The 20933-nt window shown below is 51.7% G+C and overlaps 2 protein-coding genes across 5 annotated transcripts in view; both read left to right on the top strand.

Annotated features, from left to right (window-relative positions):
- rabgap1l (RAB GTPase activating protein 1-like) overlaps window positions 1-20933 on the top strand; it is a 626729-nt gene that overhangs the window by 273961 nt on the left and 331835 nt on the right. The window lies entirely within an intron of this gene.
- On the top strand, window positions 501-1577 carry gpr52 (G protein-coupled receptor 52). The gene has a single exon (XM_070886254.1). The coding sequence runs from the start codon at window positions 501-503 to the stop codon at window positions 1575-1577; it is 1077 nt and encodes a 358-aa protein (XP_070742355.1).

The raw sequence follows: 20933 nt of genomic DNA, 5'->3' as shown, positions 1-20933 counted from the left end.
ACTGGATGCTTCGCACAGAAGGAAAAAAGTATTTGAAGAGACTTTGAAAGGAGAGGAATTTACCTTGCCTGTTGGCATCTAGTGAGCAGACGGCGAGGTTTGTGTATTTCTCCCCGGGCTCCTGTCTCTCTCTCTCTCTCTCTCTCTCTCTCTCACTCTCTCTCTCTCTCTCCTTCCCCCCCTCTGCACACAGTGGCTCGCGATGAACAGCTGGAAGCGGTACACTGGAGGGAGCTAGTCAGCAGCCTTGCAGTGTCGAGGTGTGTCAGCAGTCCTCTGATGCTGAGGAGGCATGTGCAGCTCTGAAGCGCTGGCTGGATGCGGAGACCAACAGGAGCAGCAGAGCCAGCCGGAGCGAGCCGGAGGAGCAGGTAGCAGAGCGAGCCGGAGGAGCAGGTAGCGGAGTGAACAGGTAGCAGAGCGAACCGGAGTGAGCTGGGGCAGATGCCGTACCGGCTGCTTCCAGTCACTGCGGTCTGTGGCCCATTCCCGTCTCTGCCATGAACCGTTCCGCGGCCGAATGGAGAGCTGCGAGCGCGAACATCTCAGTCAACCAGTCCGGCCACCACGCTTGCCCGCTGGGCTTCGGCTACTACGACGCGGTCGACGTTTGCGTTTTGGAGACGGTGATCATCGTGCTGCTGACGGTCCTGATCATCGCGGGCAATCTGACGGTGATCTTTGTGTTCCACTGCGCCCCGCTCCTTCACCACTACACCACCAGCTACTTCATCCAGACCATGGCCTATGCAGACCTGCTTGTCGGGGTGAGCTGCTTGGTTCCTGCGCTCTCCCTGCTGCACTACCCCACGGGCGTGCAGGAATCTCTGACCTGCCAGGTTTTCGGATACACCATTTCAGTGCTGAAGAGCGTGTCCATGGCGTGCCTGGCCTGTATCAGTATTGACCGCTACCTCGCCATAACGAAACCGCTCTCCTACAGCCAGCTGGTCACCCCGTGTCGCCTCAGGATCTGCATCGTTCTCATTTGGATATACTCCTGTGTAGTGTTCCTGCCCTCGTTCTTTGGTTGGGAGAAGCCAGGCTATCACGGGGACATCTTTGAATGGTGTGCGACCTCCTGGGAGACCAATGCTTACTTCACAGGCTTCATTGTCTGCCTGCTGTACGCCCCAGCTGCCTTCATTGTCTGCTTCACCTACTTCCACATATTTAAAATCTGCCGACAGCACACCAAAGAGATCAACGAGCGGCGGGCTCGTTTCCCCAGCCAGGATACGGAGGCCACCGAGGGGGGCCCTAGCCCCGACCGGCGTTACGCAATGGTCCTGTTTCGGATTACCAGCGTCTTCTACGTGCTGTGGCTCCCCTACATCCTCTATTTTCTGCTGGAGAGCTCGCGGGTGCTGGAAAGCCCCTCGCTATCCTTCGTCACTACCTGGCTGGCCATCAGCAACAGCTTCTGCAACTGTGTCATCTACAACCTCTCCAACAGCGTCTTCAGGCTGGGCCTGCGGCGGCTGTCAGAGACCGCCTGCTCGCTGTGCCTGTGCTCAGCAGACGGGGCCACCGGAGATCCCAAGCCCCGGAAACGGGCCAACTCCTGCTCCATCTGAACCCCCCCCCCCCGGGCACACCGAGCCCCGGAAACGGGCCAACTCATGCTCCATCTGACCCCCCCCCACCCCGGGCACACCAAACCCCGGAAACGAGCCAACCTGCTCCATCTGACTGGGCTCCCCACCCCCGGGCACACTAAACCCCGGAAACGGGCCAACCTGCTCCATCTGACGGCCCCCACCGAGCACATCTGCGATTACAGCATTCAACGCGGTCTTGCACTCTGCTGCTAAGATGTCCAGGGAAACAGAGGCGTCGATGACCAAAGGGCTCATTGTGGAATGGTCTGTTGTGAGACGTAGCATTAGGAGGAGGCCGTTCAGCCTCCTTGGGCTGTTCCGCAATCCAATTAAATCGTGGCTGATCTGTATCTTATCCCCGATCTACCTGCCTTGGTTCTGTAACCCGTAATACCTTTGCCTGACAAAAATCTTATCAATTTGTTTTGGAATTTTCAGTCGAGTCCCAGCCTTAGCAACTGTTCGGTCGAGAGCGAGTTGCAGATGTCCAATGCCCAGAATGGGACACCAGAGCGCGAAAGCTGGTTTACACTGTTCTGATGGTTTGGAAATAAGATGGAACGCATAATGTAATCAACGCATTAACCATCTACAGGCCTCTGCTCCATTCAGAGAGCAACAAACTGGTTAGGGCTTGCATTTACTGCATTGTAACAATGAACAGCAAAGCTGAGCATCAGAAGCACCTTTGTGAAGAAAGAGTTCGCACTGGGACACTGTGCACCGTTCTGGTCACCCCTAGCACACCACAATGGTTTGAGCAGCTTTCTCTACTGCAACGTTAATACTCTTACTCGGTGTGCCATCTTCTGTCGTAGGCAGCAGTACTTTGTAACATTTCCCTGTAAGCTTGCACATAGTGTACGAAATATTTGGTGGAGTTTATTCTCTGTGTCTGTGCCTGATGTACTAACGCACATGTACTGGTTCGAGGAGTACAGTTTCAAGTGGGCAGGAGTTGAATTAATTTTCCTAAAAAAAAATAATAATTGAAAGCAAAAAAATATATGTTACAGTCCAGTTAATCGGTACTTGGCCGGAAAGATGCTTCTGGTTGTTGCGTTTACTGTGACGGTGACTTGTGCTGACTGCGGTTCTGGTACGGATGGGGTGAGGTTTTGGGAAGTAAGCTTAATGAAAGCGATGCAAGTGCCAACAGGCCTGCCCGTTCCACCGGCTTGGATCCGCAATGTACAGAGTGAGAATAAGCTAATGGGTGGGGTGGGGGCGGGGGGTCGGTGGTGGTAAACGGAATCTTCTGATTGTCTTCACAATGTCGCGCTACTCAGGAACCACGTTGCAAAAAGGGAATGAGCAGTGAGTATTTGTATTGGCCTCAGTGTGAATGCTGCTGATTAACCCTTCGAGCTCTCCACTTCCCTTTGCAGCCGGCCCTTCCAGTCGACCAGCGCTGGCTGGAGTGGAATTTGTGGAGCATCCTCCATTTCCAGTGTCAAATCCCCAAACCGGCTTTTCATTTATCCACCGGCTGCAAAGATGTTGCTGCAGTACTTGAAGGGTTAGGTACTGTGTGTTATGTAAGAGTTAAGCTGTAAGAATGTAATAAGTTATTTTAAAAAAAAATATTGATTTATTGTACACTGTTTTACATTTAAAAAAATTGACTTTTTTATATATATATATATATATACATATATCTATATAATACATATTTGAGCGGCCTGTATTGATGAGGTTTAATAAATGGATAGTCCTGATTCGAACGAGTGTGATTGTCTCCCAGTGCACTGCAGTCGGCCGCAGGCCTCCATTGCTTCTTGTGAACATTTGGTCTGGTTTTACCCAATAAAAACACACGTGGGTTATTGGAACAGGCCTTTTTAAAATAGTCTACTTTCTCGACGTTTTCGATTATTGTTGGTACAAGGTGCATTGCGTTCCTTTTAGCTTCAGCCACATTCCAGTGCCGCTCATTCTGCAGTGTCCTTTCCCCCCTGGCAGCCTAGCCCCTCCTGCAGTGCAGCCTACCTGCAATGTCGCTGCCCTCCACAATCTGCTCCCTGCAGTCCTGCCCGTTCCCAGATTTCCCTCCTGCTAGGTGTCAGCTCATCACGGCTCCTTGATTTACCTTGTCGTCTTTCCTATTTTCAGTGTTGATGGTGTTCTGTACTTGATTTTGTAAAGAAAATCCGGCCTCCCGTGCAGCGCGGCCTCCCGTGCAGCATGCCTCCCTGAACAGTGGAATCTCCTCAACAACTTGTGTTTAAATAGCGCCTTTAATGCAGTAAAACGTCCCAAGGCGCGTCACGGGAGTGTTACAAAACAAAATTTGACACCGAGTCATATGAGGGCAGATGACCAAAAGTTTGGGGAAAGAGCTCGGTTTTAAGGAGCGTCTTAAAGAAGGGTAGAGAGGCGGAGAGGTTTAGGGAGGGAATTTTAGAGCTTAGGGCCTTAGCAGCTGAAGGCACGGACACCAATGATGGCTCAGTTAAACTCAGGGATGCCGAAGAGGCCAGAATTGAAGGATCGCCGATATCATGGAGGGTTGTGAGGCTGGAGAGGAGATTAAAGAGATGGGGGGGAACGAAGCCATAGAGGGATTTGTAAACCAGCATGAGAATTTTAAAATCGATGCGATGCTTAACCAGAAGCCAATGTCGGTCAGCGAGCACAGGGATGATGGGTGAACGGGACTGGGTGCGAGTTAGGACAAGGGCAGCAGAGTTTTGGATGACCTCATGGTTTCATATGGTAGAATGTGGGAGGCCAGCCAGGAGTACGTTGGAATAGTCAAGTCTGGAGACAACAAAGGCACGGATGAGGGCTTCAGCAGCGGATGAGCTGAGGCAGGGCCGGAGTCTGGCGATGTTACAGAGGTGGAAATAGGCTGTGTTAGTGATGATGCTGATATGTGGTCGGAAGCTCACCTTGGGTCAGATAAGACAGTGTGGTTTAGCTTCAAACAGTTGCAAGGGAGCGGGTATCATCATCATAGGCAGTCCCTCGGAACTCTTAAAATGAGTCCTTATGTGGCTGAACAGTCCAATACGAGAACCACAGTCCCTGTCACAGGTGGGACAGATAGTCGCTGAGGGAAGGGGTGGGTGGGACAGGTTTGCTGCACGCTCTTTCCGCTGCCTGCGCTTGGTTTCTGCATGCCCTCAGTGATGAGACTCGAGGTGCTCAGCGCCCTCCCGGATGCACTTCCTCCACTTAGGGCGGTCTTTGGTTAGTGACTCCCAGGTGTCAGTGGGGATGTTGCACTTTATCAGGGAGGCTTTGAGGGTGTCCCTGTAACGTTTCCGATGGAATTGGTGGCTAGGGAATGGAATTTGTGGCGGGAACCGAAGACGATGGCTTCGGTCTTCCCAATATTTAGTTGGAAGAAATTTCTGCTCATCAAGAAGTAGATGTCGGACAAACAGTCTGCCAATTTAGAGACAGTGGATGGGTTGAGAGAGCTGGTCATGAGGTAGAGTTGGGTGTCGTCAGTTTGCTTGTGAAACTGAACCCTTCAATGCGGGCCACTGCCATGCAGCACCTTTCTAAATGTGATGCAGTAATTGTTCAGTTTGTAAGAGTTTGGTGTTCTCTGTTCTAACTGTATTAAATTCACTAAAGTAAAACTTTGCATTGATGATGTTCAAGGTGAAATCACAGTTGAACGTGAAGACACTCAGGTATGTTGGTATCGGTTGTGTGTCACAGGGATATTCCAGACCCTGGATTCCAGTAAGCAACCAAGCACACCTCTTACTTAATCATCCGGGAAATGCATTTTCTTTGCAGACTGAGATGCCATTTTTCGCGTCACTTCTCACTGAAAGAATTACACATAGAAAAGCACGTAGGAGTCAGGTATAAAATACAGAACATTCATTAATAAAGCATGGCTGGCCCATTACTACTGGAAATAACAGCGACATATAAAAAGGTGTCATCCGTGGTTCAGTGGGTAGCACTCTCACCTTTGAATCAGAGGTTTGTGGGTTCAGGTCCCACTGCTGTGTTTCCTACACTCATCATATCATAGGCAGTCCCTCGGAATCGAGGAAGACTTGCTTCCACTCCTGAAGTGAGTTCTTTGGTGGCTGAACAGTCCAATACGAGGACCACAGACTCTGTCACAGGTGGGACAGATAGTCGTTGAGGGAAGGGATGGGTGGGACTGGTTTGCCGCGCGCTCTTTCCGCTGCCTGCGCTTAATTTCTGCATGTTCTCGGCGATGAGACTCGAGGTGCTCAGTGCCCTCTCGGATGCAGCTCCTCCACTTAGGACGGTCTTTGGCTAGGGACTCCCAGGTGTCACTTTATCAAGGAAGCTTTGAGGGTGTCCTTGTAACGTTTCCTCTGCCCACCTTTGGCTCATTTGCCGCGAAGGAGTTCCGAGTGGAGCGCTTGCTTTGGGAGTCTCATGTCTGACATGCGGACTATGTAGCCTGCCCAGCAGAGCTGATCGAGTGTGGTCAGTGCTTCAATGCTGGGGATGTTAGCCTGAATGAGGACGCTGATGTTGGTGCGTCTGTCCCCCCAAGGGATTTGAAGGATCTTGCGGAGACGTCGTTGATATTGCTCCAGCAACTTGAGGTGTCTACTGTACATGGTCCATGTCTCTGAGCCATACAGGAGGGCGGGTTTTACTACAGCCCTGCAGACCATGAGCTACAACAGTAACCACACTTCAAAGGTACTTCATTGGTGCTTTGGGATGTCCTGAGGTACTGAAAGACGCTCTATAAATTCTTTCTTTCAAAAAAATGCTTGGATTGACAGGTAAGCAGCCCTCAATAATCAGTCATGAGCGAATTTCCAAGTATTTTTCCCTAACTGGCTTTGGGATTATGGATCGAGGTGTGTAGGGAGTGTCTTAATCATGATGCATAAGACATGTGACAAACTTGATGGTCCAGCTGGTCTTTCTTTACCTGTCCATGAATTTTCATATATTATGCAAAACTAACTCAAAACTAACTGACCTTTACAGCTGTAATAATCAATTTTGCTGTTGCTGAATTTACAGCCAATGAAGTACTTTTCCATTGCAGAACTGCGAGAGGGGCTTTGCTTACAAACAGCATTCTCTGAGTGTTGCTGTCAGGGAAGTAGAATGGGAGCAGAAGCAAAAGATAGAAAGAAGAAAAGTAAAAGTGGAGGGCAGAGAAACCCAAGGCAAAAATTAAAAAGGGCCACATTGCAGCAAAATTCTAAAAGGGCAAAGTGTGTTAAAAAGGCAAGCCTCAATGCGAGTATTCATTATAAAGTGGACGAATTAACTGCACTTGCAGCAATTAAGGAATATGATATAATTGGCATCACTGAGACATGGCTCCAGGGTGACCAAGGCTGGGAACTCAACATCCAGGGGTATTCAACATTCAGGAAGGATAGACAGAAAGGAAAAGGAGGTGGGGTAGAGTTGCTGGTTAAAGAGGAAATTAACGCAATAGACATCAGCTTGGATGATGTGGAATCTGTATGGGTGGAGCTGCGGAATACCAAAGGGCAGAAAACGCTAGTGGGAGTTGTATACAGACCCCATAACAGTAGTAGTGAGGTTGGGGATAGCATCAAACAAGAAATTAGGGATGTATGCAATAAAGGTACAGCAGTTATCATGGGCGACTTTAATCTACATATAGATTGGGCGAACCAAACTGGTAGCAATACGGTGGAGGAGGATTTCCTGGAATGTATTAAGGATGGTTTTCTGGACCAATATGCTGAGGAACCAACTAGAGGGCTGGCCATCCTAGACTGGGTGATGTGTAAAGAGAAAGGACTAATTAGCAATCTTGTTGTGCGAGGCCCATTGGGGAAGAGTGACCATAATATGGTAGAATTCTTTATTAAGATTGAGAGTGACACAATTAATTCAGAGACTAGGGTCCTGAACTTAAGGAAAGGTAACTTCATTGGTATGAAACATTAATTGGCTAGAATAGACTGGTAAATGATAGTTAAAGGATTGACGGTGGATAGGCAATGGCAAACATTTAAAGATCACATAGATGAACTTCAACAATTATACATCCCTGTCTGGAGTAAAAATAAAACGGGAAAGGTGGCTCAACCGTGGCTAACAAGGGAAATTAAGGATAGTGTTAAATCCAAGGAAGAGGCATATAAATTGGCCAGAAAAAGCAGCAAACCTGAGGACTGGGAGAATTTTGTAATACAGCAGAGGAGGACAAAGGGTTGAATTAGGAGGGGGAAAATAGAGTATGAGAGGAAGCTTGCTGGGAACATAAAAACTGACTGCAAAAACTTCTATAGATATGTGAAGAGAAAAAGATTAGTGAAAACATACGTAGGTCTCTTGCAGTCAGATTCAGGTGAATTTATAATGGGGAACAAAGAAATGGCGGACCAGTTAAACAAATACTTTGGTTCTGTTTTCACGAAGGAAGACACAAATAAGCTTCTGGAAATACATGGGGACCGAGGGTCTAGTGAGAAGGAGGAACTGAAGGATATCCTTATTAGGTGGGAAATTGTGTTCGGGAAATTGATGGGATTGAAGGCCGATAGTCTGCATCCCAGAGTACTTAAGGAAGTGGCCCTAGAAATAGTGGATGCATTGGTGATCATTTTCCAACAGTCTGTCGACTCTGGATCAGTTCCTATGGACTGGAGGGTAGCTAATGTAACACCACTTTTTAAAAAAGGAGGGAGCGAGAAAACGGGTAATTATAGATCGGTTAGCGTGACATCAGTTGTGGGGAAAATGTTGGAATCAATTATTAAAGATGAAATAACAGCGTATTTGGAAAGCAGTGACAGGATCGGTCCAAGTCAGCATGGATTAATGAAAGGGAAATCATGCTTGACAAATCTTCTGGAATTTTTTGAGGATGTAACTAGCAGAGTGGACAAGGGAGAACCAGTGGATGGTGGTGTATTTGGACTTTCAAAAGGCTTCGACAAGGTACCACACAAGAGATTGGTGTGTAAAATTCAAGCAGTGGTATTGGGGGTAATGTACTGACGTGGATAGAGAACTGGTTTGCAGACAGGAAGCAGAGAGTTGGGATAAACGGGTCCTTTTCAGAATGGCAGGCAGTGGCTAATGGAATGCCGCAGGACTCAGTGCTGGGACCCCAGCTATTTACAATATACATTCATGATTTGGATGAGGGAATTGAGTGTAATATCTCCAAGTTTGCAGATGACACTAAACTGGGTGGCGGTGTGAGCTGTGAGGAGGATGCTAAGAGGCTGCAGGGTGACTTGGACAGGTTAGGTGAGTGGGCAAATGCATGGCAGATGCAGTATAATGTGGATAAATGTGAGGTTATCCATTTTGGTGGCAAAAACACGAAGGCAGAATATTATCTGAATGGCGGCAGATTAGGAAAAGGGGGGACGTGCACCGAGACCTGGGTGTCATGGTACATCAGTCATTGAAAGTTGGCATGCAGGTAGGTACAGCAGGCGGTGAAGAAGGCAAATGGTATGTTGGCCTTCATAGCTAGGGGATTTGAGTATAGGAGCAGGGAGGTCTTACTGCAGGGCATTGGTGAGGCCTCACCTGAAAAGTGTGTTCAGTTTTGGTCTCCTAATCTGAGGAAGGACATTCTTGCTATTGAGGGAGTGCAGCAAAGGTTCACCAGACTGATTCCCGGGATGGCTGGACTGACATACGAGGAGAAACTGGATCAACTGGGCCTGTATTCACTGAAGTTTAGAAGGATGAGAGGGGCTCTCATAGAATCATATAAAATTCTGACGGGACTGGACACATTAGATGCAAGAAGAATGTTCCCGATGTTGGGGAAGTCAAGAACCAGGGAACGCAGTCTAAGGATAAGGGATAAGCCATTTAGGACTGAGATAAGGAGAAACTTCTTCACTCAGAGAGTTGTTAACCTGTGGACTTCCCTACCGCAGAGAGTTGTTGATGCCAGTTCATTGGATATATTCAAGAGGGAGTTTGATATGGTCCTTACGGCTAAAGGGATCAAGGGGTATAGAGAGAAAGCAGGAAAGGGGTACTGAGGTGAATGATCAGCCATGATCTTATTGAATGGTGGTGCAGGTTCGAAGGGCTGGTGCACTCGGAGTTCTGCCTGCCGTGATTGCATGAGGTGACCGTGGTGGGACCTTTCTGGGAGTTTATTCTGCTTCCTGCTTGTTCCACGTCCTTTACTTGACCGTGGAAGATGCGGGAAGCACAAAGAATGCAGGTCTCGGGCTTCACCAAGTAGGACTGATTTATAATGGGAAACATGGTCAAAAGCTTTTCCACAAATACTGTAACGTTAAATGTAATACTTCTCTCGTGAACGTAACTTTAACATGTCAGCACTCCTATTTTAAGATATTAGCCCTTAGCTTTGTGAGAAAGCTAGGTAGCGGGAGAAAGGACTTTCTAAAACTGCAATAATTTGATTGGCTTCCTGTCCTCTGCGTGTAATTGGTTGCTGTTCGAAGCCGTGCCCTTTTCTGGTTGGAACTTTGAGTTTTGGGTTTTCCTTCCCGTTTGCTACTTGCTCACTGAAGCATTTCTGCCTACCTCAGTCGTGATTTTATTTTTTAAACTCCTGAAAACACTCACAGGTCAAGACAATATACAGACACAGCAGACGACCCATGGTTGTCCTCAAGGTGAGACAGAGGTTAGCAAGGGGTGGTGTTGGCCTGATGGGATATTTAAAGGGAATACTGGCCTGATGGGATATTTAAAGGGAATACTGGCCTGATGGGATATTTAAAGGGAAAACTCGGCTCCTGATGGGATATTTAAAGGGAATGATGGCCTCCTGATGGGTGCTTAATGTGGAGTGTGCTGGCTTTTCATTTGAACAGGATGAAGCGACTGATAAAAACAGTAAAAGTTCCAGAAAGTGTGCTTTGTGTTATTTAACTGGAAGTGATGTAAGACATCCTGACCTTCCTGCTGTTTGACTATTAACACTTGTCACCATCATACTGGAGAGACGGTGTCCTCAGACAGGATTATTAAAAATAAAAACAGGATGGAAACTGAAATAGAAATGGCCTCGGGCAAATGTGTCGGGAAGGCTGGTGCCTGGGTAGTTGAGGCCAGGCTCTGAGGGCAGTTAAACATTGACGCACGCAGACCCCTCCATCAGTCAGCTTAATCGTACCCTGTAATGGCTGATTAGAAACATTGTTTTGTTAGTGTAAGAAAAATTTACTTCATTTAGTTTTTTTTTAAGTTATCCAAATATGTGACATTACCAGCACTTTTCCTAAGCCGCCGCTAGTATTTATGTCAGGGTCGTAGGCGGTCCCTTGAAACGAGGATGACTTGCTTTCACACCATAAAAGGACGAGTTCACAGCTGTTTCAATGAAGGACCTAATATTCCAGATCCTGAACTACATCCTGAAGGGTGGAAGATGCCTGTGCGTGGATTTTTTTAACGTGGGGTGGCCGTTGCACACCAGCCACCACACGGGCTTGACAGAGTTAGGTCTTGGTCCAATGGCAAGGGTTAACCAGGACTGGAGACTAGCTCTGCTGCACGGACCTAGTGGGCACACATATCACAGTGTGGGCTGGCCTGTGATGCCCCTGGCCCCGAACTTTCACGCCTCTCCTCGCCCCAATCGCATCCCTCTACAGTCTCTTGCCGCTCCTGCTGTATCTGCCCATGCTCCAATCACCGACCTGGACCTTGATGACATCACCCTTCGGTGCCGTCGCCCTCCTGCACCAGCTCGCACTGCTCTCTGGAGTAGTACGCCTCCACGCTGCTTCCGGGGCCTCCACACCTCCGCTCCTTTTATGGCCCCGACCTGCCGCTGATGTTCCCTCGCAGGTCGGGGCCTCCACGCTGCTCCTGGGCCGCCACACCTCCGCTCTTTTTATTTCCAGTATTTCTGTAAGCAGTGACTGACTGTGCTCTGGACAAAACTAAGCAAGAGATTGAAAAGAATCAGCTCCACAGCACTTAATGGGATCTTCTTCTAGACATTGACCTTAACGGCTTCTTAAGTGATCAATATAATTGATCTTTACAGAAGACGGTACCAATCCCCGGTGTGTACTGCTGACGTCCCCTCCCCCATCAATTCATGATGTACTACACTGCTCAAAAGATGATTAAATCGCTGCTCAGCCTCCTCGCCCCGATGTGCTGCTCAGAATGTTGGTGGTCTTTTCTTCTTTCATTCCTGGCCCTGAATCCACAACTGTGGTTGAGGGAGCTGAGCAGTTTAACGGGCTGGTACGGCGTAATCGTTGAGTCAAGTTCACTGTGAGGTGGTGCACTTTTAATAGGAGGAATAAGGAGGAAACATATACCCCTTGGAAAATAAGAGTCTAAATAGGATAGAGGAGCGAAGGGATTCAAGGGGTTCAAATACACAAATCACTAAAAATAGTGGCGCAGGTCAACAAGCCCGAGCAAAAAATACAGACAAAGCACGGGTTCATTTCTTGAAGAATAGAATTGAAAAGCAGAGAGGTTATGATAAACTTGTATAGATCCTTACCGAGACCGGACTTGGGGCATTGTACAAAGTTCTGGTCTCCAAATCACAAGAAGAATATACTAATGAAGGCGCACTAATGAAGGTGAAAACAAAATTCACAAGGGTGATACCAGAACTGAGAGGTTATACCGATCAGGATAGACTGAGCCGACTGGGTCTCTTTTCTCTGGAAAAGAGGTTAAAGGGTGACCTAATAGAGGTCTTTAAAATTATGAAAGGGATTGATAGGGGAGACTATTGAAATCTACAGCGCAGAAGGAGGCCATTTTGGCCCATTGTGACCGCGCCAGCCGACAAAGAGCCGCACAGCCCTCAGTCAGCGGCCCTGAAGGTTACATATAAACCTATGAACAATGGCGGAAAGGCAAAGAGCACCCAGCCCAACCAGTCTGCCTCGCACAACTGTGACACCACTTGCACCGAAACATTCCACCCCAACCAAAGCCACGTGATCTCCTGGGAGAGGCAAAAACCAGATTAAAAACCCAGGCTAATTGGGGAAAAACTAAATCTGGGAAAATTCCTCTCTGACCCATCCAGGCGATCGAAACTAGTCCAGACCGTATTCGATTCCCTGCAGTACTTACCATCATATCTGCGCCAACCAACAAGAGGTTATCCAGTCTAATCCCAATTACCAGCTCTAGGTCCATAATCCTGTCGGTTACGGCACTTTAAGTGCCCATCCAAGCACCTTTTAAATATGGTGAGGGTTTCTGCATCCACCACCCTTCCAGGCGGTGAGTTCCAGACCCCTACAACCCTCTGCATGAAGAAGCCTCCCCCTCAAATCCCCTCTGAACCTTCCACAATCACCTTAAAACTATGCCCCCTCGTAATTGACCCCTCCACCAAGGGAAATAGGCCCTTGCTATCCACTATATCCAGGCTCCTCAAAATTTGTACACCTCAATGAGGTCTCCTCTCAAACTCCTCTTTTCCAATGAGAACAAACCCAGCCTGTCTAATCTGTCCTTCCAGGGAAGATTCTCCATTAGGCAGCATCATAGTAAATCTCCTCTGCACCTCTCTAGTGCAATCACTTCCTTCCTATAATATGGCAACCAGAACTGCACGCAGTACTCCAGCTGTGGCCTAATCAGAGTATTATACAATTTAAGCATAACCTCCCTGCTCTTGTATTCAATGCCTTGGCCAATAAAGGCAAGCATTCCGTATGCCTTCTTAACCACCTTATCCTCCTGGCTTGCTACTTTCAGGGATCTGTGGACAAGCACTCCAAAGTCCCTTTGTTCATCTACACTATTAAGTGGCATACCGCTTAATGTGTATACCCTTTCCTTATTAGCCCTCCCAAAGTGCATTACCTCAAACTTCTCCGAATTAAATTCCATTTGCCACTGCTCTGCCCACCTGACCAGTAGATTGATATCCTCCTGCAGCCCATGACTTTCCTCTTCATTATCAACTACACAGCCAATTTTAGTATAATCTGCAAACTTCTTAATCATACTCCCTATATTCAAACCTAAATCATTGATATATACCACAAAAAGCAAGGGACCCAGTACTGAGCCCTGCGAAACCCCACTGGAAACATCCTTCCAGTCACAAAAACATCCATCAATCATTACCCTTTGCTTCCTACCTCCAAGCCAATTTTGGATCCAACTAGCCACTTTGCCCTGGATCCCATGGGCTTTAACCTTCATGACCAGTCTACCATGTGGGATCTTATCAAAAGCTTTGCTAAAATCCATATACATTACATCATTCGCACTACCCTCATCAACCCTCCTGGTTACCGCCACAAAAAATTCAATCAGGTTAGTCAAACACGATCTTCCCTTAATAAATCCGTGCTGACTGTCCCTAATTAATCCTTGCCTTTCCAAATGTAGCTTTATCCTGACTTTCAGGGATTTTTTCCAATAATTTTCCCACCACTGAGGTTAGGCTGACAGGCCTGTAATTACTCGGCCTATCCCATTCTTCCTTCTTAAACAAGGGTACTACATTAGCAGTCCTCTGGCACCATGCCCAGATCCAAAGATGACTGGAAAATGATGGTCAAGGCCCCTGCTATTTCCTCTATCTACTTTCAAAGCTGCTAAACCCCTTAATACCTCTTCTCTCACTATGTGTATTTCATCCAGAATTTCGCACTCCTCCTTGATAGCAGTATCTGCATTGCCCCTTTCCTTTGTGAAAACAGACGCCAAGTATTCATTAGGAACCATACCAATATCTTCTGCCTCCACACAGAGATTACCCTCATGGTCTCTAATAGGCCCTACCCTTTCTTTAGTTATCCTCTTGCTCTTAATATATTTATAGAACATCTTTTGGGTTTTCCTTAATTGTACTAGCCAAGATTTTTTCATGCTCTCTCTTGGCATTCCTAATATCCTTTTTACTTTTTCCTCTTAACTTTCTATATTCTTCCAAAGATTCTACAGTATTTAACTGTCGGTATATAACATAAGATTCCCCTTTTTTCTTTAACCACCCTTGTAAAACCCTAGACATCCAGGCGGCTCTAGAATTATTTTCCCACCCTTTCTCGTTCAGGGCACATGTTTGGCCTGAGCCTTCCGGATCTCCTCCTTGAATGCCTCCCACTGTTCCGACACTGATTTACCCACAAGTAGCTGTTTCCAGTCCACTGTCGGCAAATCACTCCTTAACTTAGCAAAGTTATATTTTCCCCAATTTGGGACTTTTATTCCTGCTCGATCCTTGTCCTTATCCATAACTAACTTGAATCTGACTGAATTATGGTCACTGGCACCCAAGTGCTCTCCCACTGATACCCCTTCAACCTGCCCAGCTTCATTCCCCAAAACTAAATCCAAAACCACCCCCTCTCATGTTGGGCTTGTTACATACTGACTAAAATAGTTCTCTTGAATGCATTTTAAGAATTCCGCACCCTCTATGCCCTTTGCACTCTATTTATCCCAATCAATATTAGGATGGTTAAAATCCCCTACTATTACTACCCTATGGTTTTTGGACTTCACAGCAATTCACCTACATATTTGCTCCTCTATCTCCCTCCACTGTTTGGGGTCTAATACATGCCCAGCAGTGTGATCGCCCCTGTTTTATTTTTCAATTCGACCCATATGGCCTCATTTGATGATCCCTCTAAAATATCATCCCTCCTCACCACTGTAATAGTTTATTTAATCAATACCGTGACCCCCCCCCTCTCTGTCTTGTCTAAAAATCCTGTAGCCAGGAATATTGATCTGCCAAACCTGCCACTCTTTCAGCCATGTCTCTGTAATGGCTATAATGTCATACTCCCAAGTATCTACTTGTGCTCTTAGCTCATCCGCCTTATTCGTTATACTCCTTGCATTAAAGTATATACCATTTAGCACAGGAAGACCTCCTTGCTTGCTACTTACTAACTCTTGTTTCCACTGTCTTACAGATTTGCTTTCTAAATTCTTGCTATCCAATTTCTGCTTTACTTCCTTCCCTATTGAACTTGTTCTCAGGTTCCCAACCCCCTGCCAAGCTAGTTTAAACTCTCCCCAACAGCACTAGCAAAACTCCCCGCGAGGATATTGGTCCCAGCGATGTTGAGGTGCAACCCATCCGGTGTGTACAGGTCCCATCTCCCCCAGAAGCGGCCTCAATGCCTCAGGAAGTTAAAGCCCTCCCTCCTGCACCAACTCTCCAGCCACGTGTTCATCATCTCTATCGTTCTATTCTTGTACTCATTAGCACGTGGCACCGGTAGTAACCCGGAGATTACTACCTTTGAGGTCCTACCCTTTAATTTTCTTCCTAGCTCCCTAAATTCTGCCTGTAGGACCTCATCCCACTTTCTACTTATGTCGTTGGTCCCGATATGGACCACGACCTCTAGCTGTTTACTCTCTACCCCAGAATGCCCTGCGTCTGCTCTGTGACATCCTTGACCCTGGCACCAGGGAGGCAACATACCATCCTGGAGTCATATCAGCGGCCGCAGAAACGCCTGTCTGTTCCTCTAACTAGACAATCCCCTATCACTAGGGCTCTTGTATTCTTTGTCTCTCCCCCTGTGTAGCTGAGCCACCCATGGTGCCTCGGACTTGGCTCTGGTTGCACTCCCCAGAGGCACCATCGCCCTCACCAGTGCTCAGAAGTGAATATCGGTTTGAAAGCAAGGTGGACTCATGGGGGACTCCTGCACTACCTGCCTAGTGTTCTTATTTTGTCTGGTGTTCACCCACTTCCCCTCTGCCTGCACGCTTTAAAGCTGCGGGGTGACCACCTCCTGAAACGTGCTATCCACGTCGCTCTCAGCCTCGCGGATCCTATGATGATGATGATGAACCTCGCGGATGCACCGTACTGACTCCACCCGCTGCTCCAGCTCCGAAACGCGGAGCTCGAGTAGTTGAAGCTGGAGGCACCTCCTGCACACATGGTTGTCTAGGCTGCGCGAAGCGACTTCCCACATGCCACAGGATGTGCACTCCACAGGACAGAGCTGCACTGCCATCCCTCTAATTAAACTTATCTAATTTAAAGAGATATTTACCAATTAAACAGCCAACCACTTACCTGCCCGGACGAGGGCTGAGAGATCCTTGTCAGAAGTGACTTCTGACAAGGATCTCTCAGCCCTCGTCCGGGCAGGTAAGTGGTTGGCTGTTTAATCACCGACCTCTGGCCCTTCTGCTCCTCAGACTCCTGACCTCCTGACCTCTCGAACTCTCTGACCACCCGGACCTCCTGACCTCTCGAACTCCCGACCCCCCGGACCTCTCGGACCTCTCGAACTCCCGACCCCCCGGACCTCTCGGACCTCTCGGACTCCCCGACCTCTCGGACCTTCGGACTTCTCGGACCTCCCGACCTCTCGGACCGCCCGACCTCTCGGACTCCCCGATCTCTCGGACTCCCCGACCTCTCGGACTCCCCGATCTCTCGGACTCCCCGACCTCTCGGACTCCCCGACCTCTCGGACCTTCGGACTTCTCGGACCTTCGGACTTCTCGGACCACCCGACCTCCCGACCTCTCGGACTCCCCGACCTCTCGGACTCCCCGACCTCCCGACCCCTCGACCTCTCGGACCTCCCGACCTCCCAAACTCCCAGACCCCCTTGGACCTCCCGACCTCTCGGACCCCTCGGACCTTCCGACCTCCCGGACGTCCCGACCTCTCGGACCACCCGACCTCTCGGACCTCTCGGGCTCCCGGCCTCTCGGACTCCCGGCCTCTCGGACTACCGACCTTCGGACCTCTCAGACGTCCCGACCTCCCGGAACTCCCGACCTCCTGGACTATCCGACCTCTCGGACCACCCGACCTCCCGGTCTCCCCGACCTCTCGGACTCCCCGACCTCTCGGACTCCCCGACCTCTCGGACTGCCCGACCTCTCGGACTGCCGGACCTCCCGACCTCTCGGACTCCCGACCTCTCGGACTCCCGACCTCTCGGACTCCCGAACCGCCCGATCTCTCGGACTACCCGACCTCCCGGATTACCCGACCTCTCGGACCACCTGACCTCTCGGACTCCCGGACCTCTCGACCTCTCGGAATCCCCGACCTCTCGGACTCCCGGATCTCCCGGACCTCTCGGACTCCCGGACCTCTCGGACTCCTGGACCTCCCGACCTCTCGGACTCCCGACCTCTCGGACTCCCGGACCTCCCGACCTTTCGGACCTCCCGACCTCTCGGACTTCCCGACCTCTCGGACCTCCCGACCTCTCTGACTTCCCGACCTCTCGGACCTCCCGGACATCCCGACCTTTCGGACCTCCCGGACATCCCGACCTTTCGGACCTCCCGACCTTTCGGACCTCTCGGACTCCCGGACCTCCCGACCTCTCGGGCCTCTCGGGCCTCCCGACCTCTCGGACCTCTCGGGCCTCCCGACCTCTCGGACCTCTCGGGCCTCCCGACCTCTCGGACCTCTCGGGCCTCCCGACCTCTCGGACCTCCCGACCTCTCGGACCTCCTGACCTCTCGGACTCCCGAACTCCCGGACCTCCCGAACTCCCGACCTCTCGGACTCCCGGACCTCTCGACCTCTCGGACTCCAGACCTCCCGACCTCTCGGACCTCCCGACCTCTCGACTTCTCGACCTCCCGAACTCCCAGACCCCCTCGGACCTCCTGACTTCACGACCTCCCGACCTCTCCGATCTCCCGACTTCTTGGACCTCTCGGACCACTTGACCTCTCGGACCTTCCGATCTCCCGGACCTCCCGAACACCCGACCTCCCAGACGTCCCGACCTCTCGGACCACCCGACCTCTCGGACCACCCGACCTCTTTGACCACCCGACCTCTCGGACTCCCGGACCTCCTGACCTCTCGGACTCCCGGACTCCCCGACCTCTCGGACTCCTGGACCTCCCGACCTCTCGGACTCCCGACCTCTCGGACTCCCGGATCTCCCGATCTCTCGGACCTCCCGACCTCTCGGATTCCCGGGCCTCCCGACCTTTCGGACCTCTCGGACCTCCCGACCTCTCGGACTTCCCGACCTCCCGGACATCCCGACCTTGCGGACCTCTTGGACATCCCGACCTTTCGGACCTCCCGGACATCCCGACCTTTCGGACTTCCCGACCATTCGGACCTCCGGACCTCCCGACCTTTCGGACCTCCCGACCTTTCGGACCTCCCGACCTCTCGGACTCCCGGACCTCCCGACCTCTCGGACCTCCCAGACCTCTCGGACTCCCGAATTCCCAGACCCCCTCGGACCTCCTGACTTCACGACCTCCCGACCTCTCGGATCTCCCGACTTCTTGGACCTCTCGGACCATTTGACCTCTCGGACCTTCCGATCTCTCGGACCTCCCGACCTCTCGGACCACCCGACCTCTCGGACGTCCCGACCTCTCGGACCACCCGACCTCTCGGACTCCCGGACCTCCTGACCTCTCGGACCTCCTGACCTCTCGGACTCCCGGACCTCCTGACCTCTCGGACTCCCGGCCTCTCGGACTCCCGACCTCCTGACCTCCCGGACCTCCCGACCTCTCGGACCACCCGACCTCTCGGACCACCCGACCTCTCGGACCACCCGACCTCTCGGACCACCCGACCTCTCGGACCACCCGACCTCTCGGACTCCCGGACCTCCCGACCTCTCGGACTCCCGACCTCTCGGACTCCCGACCTCTCGGACTCCCGGACCTCCCGACCTTTCGGACCTCCCGACCTTTCGGACCTCCCGACCTCTCGGACCTCCCGACCTCTCGGACTCCCGGACCTCCCGACCTTTCGGACCTCCTGGACCTCTCGGACTCCTGGACCTCCCGACCTCTCGGACTCCCGACCTCTCGGACTCCCGGATCTGCCGATCTCTCGGACCTCCCGACCTCTCGGATTCCCGGGCCTCCCGACCTTTCGGACCTCTCGGACCTCCCGACCTCTCGGACCTCCCGACCTCTCGGACTTCCCGGACATCCCGACCTTTCGGACCTCCCGGACATCCCGACCTTTCGGACCTCCCGGACATCCCGACCTTTCGGACCTCCCGGACATCCCGACCTTTCGGACTTCCCGACCTTTCGGACCTCCGGACCTCCCGACCTTTCGGACCTCCCGACCTATCAGACCTCCGGACCTCCCGACCTCCCGGACCTCCCGACCTCCCGGACCTCCCGACCTCCCGACCTCTCGGACCTCCCGACCTCCCGGACCTCCCGACCTCCCGACCTCTCGGACCTCCCGGACCTCTCGGACTCCCGACCTTTCGGACCTCCCGGACATCCCGACCTTTCGGACCTCCCGGACATCCCGACCTTTCGGACCTCCCGGACATCCCGACCTTTCGGACCTCCCGGACATCCCGACCTTTCGGACCTCCCGGACATCCCGACCTTTCGGACTTCCCGACCTTTCGGACCTCCGGACCTCCCGACCTTTCGGAACTCCCGACCTTTCGGACCTCCCGACCTCTCGGACTCCCGGACCTCCCGACCTCTCGGACTCTCGGACCTCCCGACCTCTCGGACCTCCCGACCTCTCGACCTCCCGAACTCCCAGACCCCCTCGGACCTCCTGACTTCACGACCTCCCGACCTCTCGGATCTCCCGACTTCTTGGACCTCTCGGACCACTTGACCTCTTGGACCTTCCGATCTCTCGGACCTCCCGACCTCTCGACCTCTCGGACCACCCGACCTCTCGGACCACCCGACCTCTCGGACTCCCGGACCTCCTGACCTCTCGGACCTCCTGACCTCTCGGACTCCCGGACCTCCTGACCTCTCGGACTCCCGGCCTCTCGGACTCCCAACCTCCTGACCTCTCAGACCTCTCAGACCTCCCGGACCTCCCGACCTCCCGGACCTCCCGACCTCCTGGACCACCCGATCTCTTGGACCACCCGATCTCTTGGACCACCCGATCTCTTGGACCACCCGACCTCTCGGACCACCCGACCTCTTGGACCTCCCGACCTCTCGGACTCCCGACCTCTCGGACTCCCGACCTCTCGGACTCCCGACCTCTCGGAACTCCCGGACCTCTCGGACTCCCGGACCTCCTGACCTCTCGGACCTCCCGACCTCTCGGATCTCCCGACCTCTCGGACTCCCGACCTCTCGGACCACCCGACCTCTCGGACTCCCGACCTCTCGGACCTCCCGACCTCTTGGACTCCCGACCTCTCGGACCCCCGACCTCTCGGACTCCCGGACCTCCCGACCTCTCGGACTCCCGGACCTCCCGACCTTTCGGACCTCCTGGACCTCCCGACCTCCCGACCTTTCGGGCCTCCCGACCTCTCGGGCTCCCGGACCTCCCGACCTCCCGACCTCTCGGACCTCCCGGACCTCCCGACCTCTCGGACCTCCCGGGCCTCCCGACCTCTCGGACCTCCCGGACCTCCCGACCTCTCGGACCTCCCGACCTCCCGACCTCCCGGGCCTCCCGACCTCCCGGGCCTCCCGACCTCTCGGGCCTCCCGACCT

The sequence above is a fragment of the Pristiophorus japonicus genome, chromosome 8, assembly GCF_044704955.1.
Source record: "Pristiophorus japonicus isolate sPriJap1 chromosome 8, sPriJap1.hap1, whole genome shotgun sequence".
NCBI lineage: Eukaryota > Metazoa > Chordata > Chondrichthyes > Pristiophoridae > Pristiophorus > Pristiophorus japonicus.
The sequence above is the reverse complement of the archived record's forward strand: the minus strand, read 5'-3'. Positions and strand labels throughout refer to the sequence as shown.